Below are 14,556 nucleotides of genomic sequence, written 5' to 3' on the forward strand. Positions count from 1 at the left end.
TCCCACGATACCTATTTTATATCCATGTAGTTCACTTTTTAAATGCTGTCTGTAACTTGTCAGCACATCTTTAAGTGGGGGAAGTTCGTTTTTTCAAGCAAAGAGTGAGAATCAAGAATTTTCATATTTAGCTTACAGAATTCCAAAAGATATCCAGAAATAGATCCCATCGACAGAGTGCCTCTGGCCCATGGAAAAACAGACATGTGGTGCCTAGTTGTATATTCTTTGGCTCCTCAAATAAAACAAAAATTTAAATATATATATTTATCACCACAAAAACACAAACAGAAAACAAGAAACTACAAATGTAAATATTTGGATAACTCTCAAACCTTTTTGTTGAACTTTCAAACATGAAATGTTACATTTTCGGCCTTGATTAGACACCCAATTTATAATTTGGTATCCAGCACCTCCTCCCCACACGTTAGCAATTGTGTCCTGTTGGAAAGCTACAGTCTTGTTAGATGAAGAATGTCCCGGCAGCAGAATTTCATGGGTGGAGGTGGTGGTTAGGGAGACTTCATGTCCCTAGTTTATTAAACACACTCTCCTTTCCTTCAGGGACTGGAGTTGGGGGTGCGGCTTAGGCCATTAATACTTCATCGGAAATACATGGCTCTGCTTAGAGGGCAGAGAGATGCATGGGAGAAGGGCGGGGCTAGAAAGGGAAAGAGGGAGTCAGTGAAATAAAGAACAAGACCCCACTTTTATATCAGGCAGTGGGCCGACATTGCCTGAAGAATGTTACTCATTTCCTCTCCTTCCTACTCTTTTTAAGTAGTGTCTAAGGTTGATTTGTCTTCTATTTCCTCATTCTCTCCCTCTTTCAGAAATCTCATCTATGTTCATGGATTTAGTCATGATCTTTCTGCATCTCTATCAGTTTCTCCAGGTCTAGCTTCTCATTCAAATCCCAATGCTATTTCTCCCAATGGGACAGTTTTATTTAGATTTTTCTCACTATCACTGCAGACACAGCATCTACACAAATCCACAATCATCACCTTCTAATATCAGACTCTCTCTTGTATTGGACTCTCCACCTCTTCCACTGACACACTCCTCTTTAGTCACCCAATTCTGCAAATATTTCACATGTTTGTCTCTTCCTTTCTAACCCAATTCTATTACCTTGCTTGTTCCTAATCATAAGTGTAAAATCATCTGACTGGAGGGAACAGAATCCATATCCAGACAGTGGCTTTTGAAAGAATTTATGACTAGACTAATTCTCGATCAAATCTGTGAACAATTTTTTTGGTTTCCTATAAAATCAAATGGAACTTCTTTTGCCTCTTTCATACTGTTTACTCTTTCTCCATCCCTCCCAGCCCACCTCCCCCACCCCTAACACACTTGCTAAGGTCAATGTGGTGCTCCACCCAGATACCCTCTTCAGAGCTGAGTGCCTGTCCCATCTCACCCCACCCACTGACCCCTTTGCAAAGATTATGGCTAGCTGATGTGGGGTAGAAAACCTGTCCCCATTGATTCATTTGGGACAACTCTACAGTGCCATCCCAGCTTCAGAACTCCCCGTAGGATCTGGTGAGGCCTCCATTGCAACCCGTTTGCTTTTTCTACCACACAATCCTCTTTTCCTCATTTCCTTACAGGTCTATGTTCTCAGATCACTCCCCGGTAAGCCCGCACACAGTCTTTGTCTCAAAGTTTGGGACACCAATCTAAGCTAGGCAGTTGTTCCAGGAGTGGTCCAAGGAAAGGTACTTTATAACAGGATTTGGAGCTAGATCGCTCCCCGGCCAGTCGCCGTGCCGGCCCCTGGCCTGCTGTAGCAGTTCACCGTTAATATTCTTCCCAGGGATAAAATATTAGATGGGAGGCTGGTGTGGGGGACTCCTGGCTGGAGTAATACTTTGGGTACTTAAAAGTTATGAGGGATGGCATGACTTACAGGAACTGGATACCAACTGCCAAGTGGCATTGATAAAAAAATAGACTCAGCGTGATTGATAACCAGTTCAGTCAGAATGTGGAAGCCATAGGATATCTGGCAGCATTTAATTAAGACCCAGTCTCCGGCAGTTAGGCAGACTCAATTGCAGCAGTGCCATTTCAAAGAAGCTCCCACAAGTCTTCTGTGCCAATGTTAGGGTCCTAATAAGGAAGGCCTGAAACCTCTAAAACTGGGATGAGAATACCTGGGTAGATGCAGTTGTGAATCACAAACTCCCCAATCCCCCTGAACCTGACAGGCCTGTTATTTGGCCCTCACCCCTACTGGGGATGTGCTATCTGTTAAGGGATGAGAGGGAAGTGGTCCCAGGAGCCAGGAAAGTGAGCATGGGGTTGTGTTCTGAGGGTCCTGGATCAAGGATGGGGAGCAGAACACTACATTGGATAGCACTGTGAGAACACTCCCATGATTCAGGCTTTAACACTGTGGCAAATCCCCCAAGGATGGTGAGCCTAAGGTGCTAGCACAATTCTTGGAGGATCGCAAAAGCTATGATCCATAGTTAACGAAATAGAAACGCAGGAATTTCTATGGTGGGTGGTGGAGAAATGGATCCACAGGCTCAGAGAAGTGAGCACACTAAAGTGGATTTGCCACATAAAACTGAAAACCCCACCAGCCAACCATGGTCCCAAGAAGACCTCTCCTTACCAAAGTAATGATGCCTGTGCTTGTGACTGAGGCAGCTGCAGTGCTGAGAAGCTTCGCCAAGCTCGTGTGTGCCCAGGGCTAACAGTAGGAGGAGATGTTCTTACAAAACTAGGTTTTCTGATGGACTTGAGAATAGCAAGATCTCAAAATAATATAAGCCAAGTGCTAATGCTTAGCTTTCAGGAGTAACATAGGTATGATTGTTCCAAAGAGTGGTGGCATGGGAGTGGCATCCACAGGGTCCCAACTGCAAGATTGTTAATAGAACATGGTGTTCCTGGAGGGAAGATAGATGGGCTGCCAACAAGGGTGTCGCTTAATTTACAGTCAAATCGATGAAGGATGATCGAAGTATCTCAATAAAAATCATCGTGCTTTGCTCAGTTTCCAGATCAGATTTGGAACCCACTGGCTGAAGGAAAGGCTGATTATAAGTAAGGACTGGAATATCAGGGCAGATCTATTCATTGGTTATTCCCGTAGTACTTGACCTGGGAACTTAGGACTGCTTATTCAGGTGAATGTGATGTAGAGGAAACAGGGATACTCAGAACTTTTGAGGGTTATTTAACACTGGGTCTGAATTGACACTAATACCTGGAGACCCAATAAACCACCATGACTTCTTATTAAAGTGGGGGGTGCAAGAGTCCTAGCCAAGATCTGTCTCTCAGAGGGCCTACTAGTCCATGGGCCAATCTGGTGACCTTTTCCCCTTATCTCCAAATGCCTAATTGAAAGAAACACCCTCGGCAGTGTGAAGAATCCTCACATTGATTCCTTGACTTCTTAAGAGCTATTATAGTAAGGACGCACAAGTGGAAGCTTCTGAAGTTTCCTACACCAAGAAAATGAGTAAATCAAAAACAATGCTGAATTCCAGAGGGAAGAGGGAAAATCAGTGACATTTTCAAAGACTTCAATAGTGCAGCAGTCAATGAATGTCCTCAGGTATTTCACCAGGCCATCCCCTGGTGATGGAACATGGCAGGCATCAGGATAGTAGGTCAGTGTGGTTTCTTCGCTAGAGCAGATTAAAATAGGCTTTAGCACCTGTGCTAGCAAATGAGTTTTCTGCCATTCCTATGAGGAAGGAGAACCAGATGCCACCGACATTTCCTTGCGATGAACAATAGATTTTGCCCCCAAATCTGTGTAAATTCTTTCTCCTTTTGTCAAGATATAATCTGAAGTGACCTGGATTTTATGGACATTCTGATTTTACCATGTAATTGACATCATGTAATAGGAACAGATGAGAGATATGGAGCAAGTATATTGGAGGTCTTGGTTTATATACCATATATACAAAAAACTCTAAGGTTTATGCATCATAAACCTTAGAGAATAAGGTGATAAACCATATAAAGATTCAGAAGACTTCTAATTCCAGGCAAGATGGAGTAGGCACAGTCTCCCTATTCATACACTAAGGACACACACATATATATTCTCCGAAAATAAGTGTATATATGTGTATATATGTGTGTGTGTATATATATATATATATATATATATATATATATATATATATATATATATACATATGTATTCTCCGAAAATAAGACCTAGCAGGACCATCAGCTCTAATGTGTCTTTTGGAGCAAAAATTAATATAAGACCCAGAGTTATATTATATTATATTGCATTATATTATATTATAAGACCCGGTCTTATAGTAAAATAAGACCGGGTCTTATATTAATTTTTGTTCCACAAGACTCATTAGAGCTGATGGTCCGGCTAGGTCTTATTTTGGGGGAAACACGATATATATATATATATATATTCCAAAAGTTTGGGAAAAGAAGGAAGACTGGGTGGGAATCTCAGGACTCAAGGATTAATATGAGTGTGGCTTTGTTTTTTTTCCTCATGTGTCTTAGATTGAGTACTAGCGAAGCTAGCAACCCCAAAACACCAATGGATACAGACAACAACAATGAAAAAACTGCATGGATTCCCTTATTTCCCTTTTCATAAAACATCAGTTGCCTGCTGTGCTTGAGAAGCAGTGGCAGTGGGATTGGGTGAAGAAGGTGGCAAGAGTGGGGGTTAAAAAGGATTCAGAAGATAACCTGATGATCGACAAATTTTAACTGTATTATTTATGATGTGGTCTTATTGGTTATCCCCTCTCCAGACATTAGTAATCAGTGGTGATAGATCAACCATCAAATATGCTGTCTAGGAATACATACAGTCTTAAGTTGTTCACTCAATAGAAAAATTCATTTTCATTGACTATAACTTAAAATTCAATCAGTCAACTTCAGAAACAAGTGAATAGGAATATCTTAGTCTCATTTAAGTGGAGTATTGGGTCCCATTTAATAAACTAAAATGAATTATGCATTATCAAATTAAATTCCATTTAAATCCATAGAGTGAATCAACCATATGCAATTTTATTCAAGTTTTTTATTAATTATATTATTATTATTATTATTACTGGTAATTGAGTTTCTTGAATGGCAGATAAGTCAATGTTTAGTAGGAAAAACTAAGACTCTGTGAATCTAAAAAGTATTTAAATTAAGAAATGTTGAAACTTGTGAATAGTGAATATGAAAACGGACAAAACTCAGGACAGGGTCTGGCTTGTTGAAGAGCTAAGTGAGGAGCACTGGCTGCTAATGGCAGACGAGGTTTATAGTAGACTTCTGTTCGCAGCACTTTCTCAAGGCTTCCTCATTCAGTATTTCTGATTCAGAGAACACAGTAAGAATAGGAAAGGAATTCTGTCTTCAGCTGCTGGGGGATCTGTAGAAGCTTGGAAACTCCCCAAGACCCGGATTGAGAGCCATCCCCACCACCTCTGCTCCTTGGATGCCTGATTTTGATTCTTTGAAGATGCCAGGCCCCAAAGCCGATCGTGTGATGTAGGCTTGGGGTTGCACTCACCATGGCTGGAGCTCCTATGCTGCCCACCAAACCAAGTGCAGAATCCCACTTTTAATGGCACATCACACCAGGATCACATATAATCCTAGAGTATCTTTATTTGTTCTATAATTTAATAGTACACCTATAAAATAATTACATTATACTTATAGCTTTTCTTCATTTATAAACAAAAAAAACAATTAAATACAATTTGAGCCATTATAAAGTAAACTCTGTACATACAAGAACCCCCAGAAGGAGCCTCACACTGCAGCATATCATATTGCTTCCATTGCTATTCCCACAACTGTGTTCAAAGAGTGAGCTCATGTTTGTATTCTGTGAGTTCATAGCTTAATGCTTCCCCTATCTGCTTGGGTTCTGTATTAATAAAACGACAGGGGTTGGCTTTGCAGTTTGACCAGAGACTGCCCTCCACTTCCCTCCTACTCCACTCCCTTGGCCTCCCTTATAATCACGTGGACCTCTTTCCCTCACAGCTTTTCTACTGTATGTTCTGCCTGAGTCTGACTTGAGGTGTCCACTAAATACAAATTTCCTGACTTAGGGTGTATATGCCCATTTCGGAAGCCGAGACCTTCCACCCCCCTTTATAACTGTGCATTTTGCTCAGGTCTCGTGGTGTCACAGAAGTGACAGAAATGAAACCTGCAGTGCAGGGGCAGGAAACAGATTTGCCTACATGCCACACCCTACCCGAATCCTTGCTCTCCGGGTGAATGTCTCTAGATGCTCCATCACTGTCTAATGTTGGGAAGCCTCAGTTCCCAGAGCAGCTTGTGGAGGGGTGCTCACATACCTGGAAATCAAGCCTTCCTGAGTCCCCTGAGCAGAGCACCTGAGACCGAGTGCTTGGGAATTACCAGTGAAAAGTTTTCCAAGTATGCTCATTCCCACCCATCAGACTGAAATCTCATTCACATTGTCAGATTCCATAAACACCACTCACAGGGACACTTTCGGTAGGGCAATTTAACAAAAGGACTCAGAGTAAGTATAATTTTGCAGGAAAATGAATTATGTCAAATTCCTTATATCAAGAGACCACAACATGACCACTTCAACGATTCATTATAAAAATGAAAGCTGACCATTCTTTGAAAAGGAAGCCAGTTGCTTTCTGTAGGACAGTTCAGCTAGATTTCTATTCAATAGATTTTATCCTTTATTTCCTCCTATATCACCAAGTGACCCAACTCTTTATATTTTTAAATATTTCTCTCTTTTACAGGACATAATTTTGGCTGAGTGTCATGGCAGTGAAATAGGGTACACGGGCATATTACATATTACAGGGGCTTTTGAGTTTCAGGTTCACAACTTCCCAATGACCCCCCCACCTCCCTACACCCATCCATCCCAGACCGGTTCCCACACTGTGCTGCAATGCCTTACTACCTTCCCTGCAATCCTATTCAACGTCAAATCACAACTCAGCCCATCTCCCTTCCCAATCTAAGAATAGGTGCATGACAGTAAACTGCTGCCAGGTAGTAATTCTGAGTAAAACACTTTCTGGGCAGATGCTCATCTGCTCTGGTCCTTAATCAGAATGCTGCCGCAAAGCCAGAGTCAAAACAAGTGAAACAATACATGGATAGGCCTATAATACTTTTCAACGGCTCTTTACAATATAGGTCAATGATAAAACCAGCGTTAATATAGAGACCTTTGTGTGTAATAATATTCTAATTGCAGCGATAATAGCATGCACACCAGAGTTCATCTTTAGTCCATAGATGGGGGCGGGGTAAGTGAGGAAGAAGGTGGGGTGGTGGCGGCTGGGGGTGAGGAGAGCGTGGCCTGCTGTGAGCACGGTCCCCAAGAAAGCCCACTTCATGACCTAGCGGCTCAAGTCGTCGTCTTGGTATCAGGTTAGGAGAAACTCCCCGTCCACGGACAGCTTGTGGCCCTTGTCCAAATCCACAGCCCAGCAGCGAGAGGACAGCCCTGGAATCCACAGTGAACTCTCCCAGCCAGAGGTACAGGGACCAGCAGCAGAGGTTTGAAGGGCTGCTCACAAGACTGGCGCATCCTTTACTTCAGGGAGGCAGGGGCCAGCTGGAGTGCAGGGTGAGGACAGGGAAATACTCGCCTTTCCACATGGTGGAAACATCAATGCCGGTCGACAGTGCATCACCCGAAAGATCCTCTCTGACTGCTGGGTGGTGGGTGGTGGTTTTCCAGCATCTTCCTTCGAGCCTGAAACACAGCCTGGTTTGGGAGGCACAGGTGTGGCCCGGAGTCGGCGAAGAACACATTAGCAAAGCCCCACTTGCGGTCTGCGCTTGTGACAAGGACACCATCAGCCCCAAGAAACGTGCTTGCTGCTGAGGGAGGCCACCAGGCAGCGTGTGAGTGAGTTCAGTGGACAGGGGCAGAGGCGGCGGCGGCGGCGGCGTGACCCAGCGGGCAGGTCGCGCAGTGCGGGGCTGCGTCCTGCCCCGGGCGCTCACTGTTTGTCTGAGTCGCTAAGGTTCACGGACATGCACCGGCACTGCTTCACCTTCTGGATTTTTTTGAGTCGGAAGGGAGGGTCCAGCCCAGGGCATTCGAGCTCCACGAGGACCGAGGTGACGCGCTGGGGCTTGCAGAAGGCGCACGACTGGAAGGACTCCTCCTCCTTCTTCACGTGTCGCGGGATGTAGAAGGAGTTGCACTGGCCGTAGCAGAAGCGGTTGAGGACCGTGCGGCTGCGGCAGCCCTCCTCGCTCACCGTCTGCCGCAGCGGCTGCGTCTTGCACCAGTCACTCTTAAGGTACTTGCGCTCCGTGACCACCAGGGCCTCCTGGCTGGAGGCCAACACTTCCTTGATCTGATGCTGCCATCTCTCCGAGTGGTTGCTGCTGCCGTCCTTGTAGGGCGAGGGGATGGCCCCCGCGGGCCGGTTCTTCCGGGCATCCACCACCTTCACCAGCACGGCCACCAGGAACAAGGACAGGGAAAGCTTCCAGAACATCCTGCGATAAGAAAAGCATTGAGAGGGGTTAGTCGGGGCGGGTGATACCTACGGCTTCTTTTCCTTTTAATGTGTTATGGTTTTCTTGGGAGGATCTGCCGTCAGGAGGGGTGAGGCCGGCTGCTGGATGCCCAGGGGCAGCTGGAGGTGAGAAGTGATTAAATAATACATGTGCAGACATCAGTGATGATATCCTAAATACTGCCCCGAAGGCAAGGGGGTGGACGAAATAGGACGTACTAGCAAGAAAACAGACGTGTTGAAGACCTACAGAAGAATTACAAAGAAAGGCTGTCAAAATTAGCTTAAGCCAGTTTGCCAGTATGAATAATAGTTAATACCCAACAGTTAACGGTGTTTCAGTAATGCCAAGTGCTGTCCTAAATACTTTACATGTATATCTCATTTGTTCCTTAAAGCAGCTTGACGGGGTGACGTTATTTATTATCCCTACTTTATGGCGATGGAAACTGAGACCCACAAAAGTTGAGGAATTTGCCCAAGGTGGCACAGTCACGAAGTACTGGCTTGGATTTGGAGCCAGGCATCTGCCTCCAGAGCCATCAAAATTAATCACTAGACATGGATATGATCCGGAAAATTAATAAAATGCAAAGGGAAGGTGAGCGTGGTTCACAAGTTTCTTAAAAATGAGTATAAAAGTTAGAAATGGACATAGATTAGGAAAATTAATATTTGTGCCTGTTAATTGTTAACAAATAATAAATAACATTTACCATCTGCACAAAGATATTCAAATAATCCAAATGAGTCATGAATTAGATTCTTGCAGCGAAAACCACTTCCCAATGGTGAATTAAGAAGTGTCCACAACTGTATGAAAACTGCCTTTGGCGAATGCCAAGGTGACAATATGAGTGGATTATTCTTTGGTCCATGACACAAACCCAGCCAACACTTAATGATGGGACCTGGAGACCAACACTTCCTCTAAACCATGTCTTGTAGGAAGCACATCAAAGTCTGACTGACAGATGGACTTCTTTAAAGTTACTTCACAGTTTTCATTGTGATATTTTCATGTATATCCTCAAGGAACAGCAGTACCTCTCAATAGAGACAATTGATGTTTCTATCGTGTTATATGAATAGATATTGTCTCCTGTTACAAGCAGAGCTGTCCTCTTTGTCATCATCAAAGTCACATTTGGACATTCTCTCTCTGTGTCTTTTACCACTCACAGAACCACACGAGACTCATTCCTTTAATGTGTACATCCCACAATGACACGTCAATATTATATATAAAAGCATTATATAGTTATGTAGTATATATTAATTATAATACATATAGCATGCATAATCATATATAATGACTAAATTTAATATTAAACATGTTAAGCTTCTCGAACTATTATAGACATCTTAAATATATTCATGCTAATGATAATAGTTAATATTTATTGGAGCTGGATACACATCAGACACTCTTACAGTTTCCTTTCATGTATAAGCATAGTTATCAGCAGTGTTCTATGAAATAGGTATTACCATTTCCCCCATTTTATGGACAAGGAAACAAGCATTGAGAGGCTGTATAACTTACCAAGATCACATGGCCAGTATATTTGAGTCCATGTGTCTTGGCTGCAGATGAGTATATTTGCCTCTTTATTAAAAATATTTGTGTTAAAATATCTAAGCTAGATAGATAGCTTGATAGATAGGTGGTCAAAAGGTCCAAATTTCCAGTTATAAGAGAAATAAGTTCTGGGACATAATGTGCCGTATAAAAACATCTGAGCTAAAATATTTCCCTGTGTCACTGTTATTAGTCTAAGTCTAAGCCACCACAGGCTTTTGCATGTCAGCAGCAGATGATTCCTTCATTCATCAAGTGTTTGGTGAGTATTTCATCTAGAGCAAGCACTGTGATAAGCCTTGTGAATTCCAGTACCTCCCTCAGAGACAAAGTTCTGCCAGTGTCAGGTGAGCCCTTACAAGATCTGCCCTCCCCACTCTAGTCTCCGGGGACTTCTCACCTACTCTCTCCTCCTTGCTCACACCCACCACCTTTCTGTTTCTAGAGTATGCTCTAGAGCCTGGCATTCTGCTCTAGAGCCTGGCATTGCCTTTCCCCATAATTGTATGCCCCCCAGAATGACCTTCTCCCACACAGTCTTCAAGCCTCTGCTCAATTACCACCTCCTGGTGAGGCCTTAGCGGGTAACTTTACCACAGCCTGACATTCACTGTCTCCTTCCCTGCTTTGTTTTTCTCCATGGCACTTAACACCTTATAAGACAGTATTTAATTACCCGTTTTTCTTTTTGTATTGCCTGACTTCCTCTACTGGAATGTAAGGTCCAAGAGAGAAAACTGCCTGTTTTATGGATTGCTGCGTTCAGAACAGTGCCTTGTAAATAGTAGGAACTCTATAAATACGTGTTGAATGAAATATGAATACCATGTGTTTTGTTGCCTTTGACAAAATTGCAATTAAGAAGATAGAGAAAGGCATGGAAATGACAGTGTGACAGTTACACAAGAATAATGGCATAGGGTCTCCTGGTGGTGATCCTGGGACCAATAATATCTGAATCACCTGGGATGTCTTAGAATGTAGATTCCTGAGCTCCACGCCAAAATATTCTGAATCCGTGGATCTGGTGTGGAGTTTGAGGTCTATATTTCAAAGAAGTGCTTCAGGTGACGTTTGTAGGCACCGCAGAGGACAGGAAGGGGACAGGGACAGAGCACTGGTTATCCTGGAGAGGGAGGAGGAGATGCCTAAACGGCATCTCTTCTTGTTTTTCAATTTTATGAAATTTATAGTGGTGATGTTGGGCACTAAAATTACACAAACTATAGAAAACTTCTGCATCAAAAGCATCTTTTAAAGTCTGTATATGGTTCCTCCAGGTGACAACACTGCCGAAACTGCAGGAGTTAGGTAAATGTAGATGACATAGGCAGGGAAGTAGAACAATTAAGGTCAGAAGGGGAGAAAAAGGAAGAATTTCTTTTTTTCTTGTGTAGAAACATTGTGTCCAACACAATGATTGAAATTGCAAAGCTGTTTTGAAAGGGCTGCTCTCATGCCTCCTGAGTTCCACACATGAAGTTTCCTATAAAAATGGCCACACTTCCCGCTGGCTCGTGGCAAGCATCTAGTATTGGACTTGCTCAGCTTACACAACTTATTATATTTGCAGGATGATTTGTGATCGCAATAGTCTCTTAAAAAGAAAATATGTTGGTTCCATTTTAATAATTTCCGAAATTATTAATGTTCTGAGTAAACACAACCAAAAATTTGCAAGTCCCAGCCAGGAAAGATTTACAGAGGTCCTCAAGTCCTAGTTCCAGGAACAGCTTCACATGCATCTTTGATAGGCTCAAAAATGCATCCTTTCCCGCAACAGCTCTTGGTTGTTGTCAGGGAGAACAGAGCTATAACATGTTCAGATTGATTTGGGGAAAAACTTTCAGAGTCAACAATATTAGATGTGTCCTCAGCACACTTTAAAACGTTTTCAAAACATCTGGCAATCACCCCTAGAAGTTATGCCTCACAAGAACCTAAGGAGAAAAGCAAACCTCCCATTTCCAGGACTAGGAAAAGAAGCTGATGAAAGCTAGGTGACTGGGACCAAGCCAGGTACTTCTCTCTTCCCTCTTCCCTTCCCTTCACGTTGCTTCTTTTCTCCTTCACACAGAGCAGCAGTAAGATTACCAAGGCTCTGGCATCTCCGTGTCAGGACAGGTAAGTAGGGAAGAAGTATTTTGCTGTGGTGACTGTTAGGCTGTATCCTCTTTGCTTCAGGAGCACTAAAGCAATTGAGCCAGCTGTCGCTCACAGCCCATAGTCCACTGGCCCTATCTAGCGGGCTTACTCAGGGAGAGAATGTGCGTGCCTCTTTCTCCATCTCTCTAACCATCCATGCACACACGCGTCAGTGGCCCCACCAGGACCTGCATTTAGCAGAGTCCTGCTATGCCCTGCATTGCTCTGCTGCTCAGAGAAATGGTTGGCATACAATTTACCTCTCAGGAATTCTGCCACAACTGCCAGTAAGGACAGCACAAAGATACTTCATTTTATCCTCACCGCTGGTATTTGGCTTGTAGCAGAAGAAACTTGTAAATAAATGCTGTTGGTTTTATTAGTGATCTCTATGGCCTAACTATGTCGTGAATTTGCAAGCATTGCCAGGACTGTAAATGCTGATGGGCTAGGCAGACTGGGCCGGTCCAAGTGGGTTGTGCAAAGAGAGAGGTAGTGGAAGCACTTTCCCCTTAACTGAACGCGCTGGGGCCTGGCCTTTGTAGATACCAGAACAAGGGCTGCCCAGACCGAAGTCTAATATTCAGGCAGCTGGAAAATCACTGGCCCCTTCTATCAGCCCTTCTTAGAAGTGTCAAGGGATTCTGTAATAGGAGCTAATTTCTAGGAAAGGATGCAGCAGGGCTGAACTATCCTGGCCTAAAGATCTATGTAGGTGAGCAAAGGTCAAGGGTACAGCTAAGCTGATGAACTCACTCCCAGAGTGAACTTGTTGAGTTTTAGAGGTCAGGTCAAGGCAGTACTAGGCAGTGCATCAGTAGTGCATGGGATGGGGCTCAAATATTTTCTGTGACCTAAGAATTCCAAGGCATCTTTGGAAGGTTGAAGGGAAGTACCCAGGGCTGAATATTGGCAGACAAACCTGGGATAAACTTGTTCCCATGGCCCAAGTGAAAACAGAATCAAAACCAAATAAGAAACTCCAAACAAAACCCCCAACAATGTCAGAATTCAGAGATTATTTTTATGAGTTTTACTAGAGGTTGGTGTAAAAGCAATTGGGTTTACAAGGTTAAAAACAATTGCAAAAACCGCAATTAGTTTTGCACCAACCTCATACTAGAACCACAACAACCAGAGGTTTATGATTTGCATTCTTAGGCTGGGAGGTGGCAGTTTAGCTCCCCAACTAGATGTGAATGTTCTTTAGCCCCTGGATCGTCCTTGTAGCCTAAGATTGTTTGTCTACTGAAGCCACTTACATTTAGCAACTGCGATCTTTAGTAAACTACGGCCTCCAGGCTAAAACCAAGCTGAGGTCTGAAGATAAAGTTAATGAACACAGCCACACCCATTCATTTACATTTTATCTCTGGCTGCTTTTATGCTACAAGGACACAGTGACTTGTGGGGATGGAGACCATATTGCCCATCACAGTCAAAAATGTTTCCTATCTGGCCTCTTACAGGAAAATTTGGCCAAATCCTACTCTAAACTTTTCCTATCCAATCCAGTCATTGTTTTCCCTTTGGCTTTAGTCTCTTTTGCTAGAAAAGTCCTTTTGAATTTTAAAGTTTCTAACTATAAAACATTTTAAACACAGAGCAAGACACAATATATACCAGAGCCTAGGAACCCACCACCAAGATTAAACCAGTATTAGTATGTCCCGTCTTTATTTTGCAATCTCTTTCTATTTTGAAATAAATAAAATAGTACAAGTAAAGCTAGTTTCATTCTCCCATTCTTCGCCTACCTCACTGGGATGACCAGCACCCTAAACTTGGTAAATGCCATTCCTGTTGATGTCTTTCTGCTTTTACTGCTTATGTTTTGTGGATAAGAGTGTGTTTGTGTGTGTATATATTTGACCTTCGGATAAATAGCACAACATTCTTCTTTTGCAGATGTTTAATTCAGAAATAGGTGTTTGAGGTTTTAGACATGTGGATTTTTTAGGAGTCTCTTCACCTCCACTGATGAATATGAAAGAATAGTTCATGCATTCACTTTACTGAGGAATAGTTAGTTGCGTCTAAATTTTCACTTTTGCCAATGGTGCTGCCCTGAACATTTTGGTGTTTATTTATGCCCATCTGTTAGAGTTTTTCTAGAGGATACACCAAGAAGTGGAATGCTGGGTCATAGGATATGTACAACTTGAGCTTGACTAAGTTTTGCCAAGTTGCTTTCCAAGTGCTTATAGCAGTCTCTGCTCTTTCCCGGGTAATATGAGTCCCTGCTGCTACACCTACCTGCTATCCCTGGGTGTTACCCGATATATTACTTTTTGCCTATCTGAAAAA

The 14,556-nt window shown here is 43.0% G+C and overlaps 1 protein-coding gene across 3 annotated transcripts in view; it reads right to left on the minus strand.

Annotated features, from left to right (window-relative positions):
- Positions 1 to 5,612: 5,612 nt before the first annotated feature.
- Positions 5,613 to 14,556, minus strand: part of GREM2 (gremlin 2, DAN family BMP antagonist) — a 107,347-nt gene continuing 98,403 nt past the window's right edge. For all 3 annotated transcript variants that reach the window (XM_074316784.1, XM_019746849.2, XM_074316785.1), the window contains one exon: positions 5,613 to 8,502. In XM_074316784.1, the coding sequence (XP_074172885.1) occupies positions 7,995 to 8,501 (507 nt within the window). In that variant the 5' untranslated portion in view covers position 8,502 and the 3' untranslated portion in view covers positions 5,613 to 7,994. The remainder of the gene's footprint in view (positions 8,503 to 14,556) is intronic.

The sequence above is a fragment of the Rhinolophus sinicus genome, linkage group LG12 (genome assembly GCF_036562045.2).
Source record: "Rhinolophus sinicus isolate RSC01 linkage group LG12, ASM3656204v1, whole genome shotgun sequence".
In the NCBI taxonomy this organism is placed as follows: domain Eukaryota; kingdom Metazoa; phylum Chordata; class Mammalia; order Chiroptera; family Rhinolophidae; genus Rhinolophus; species Rhinolophus sinicus.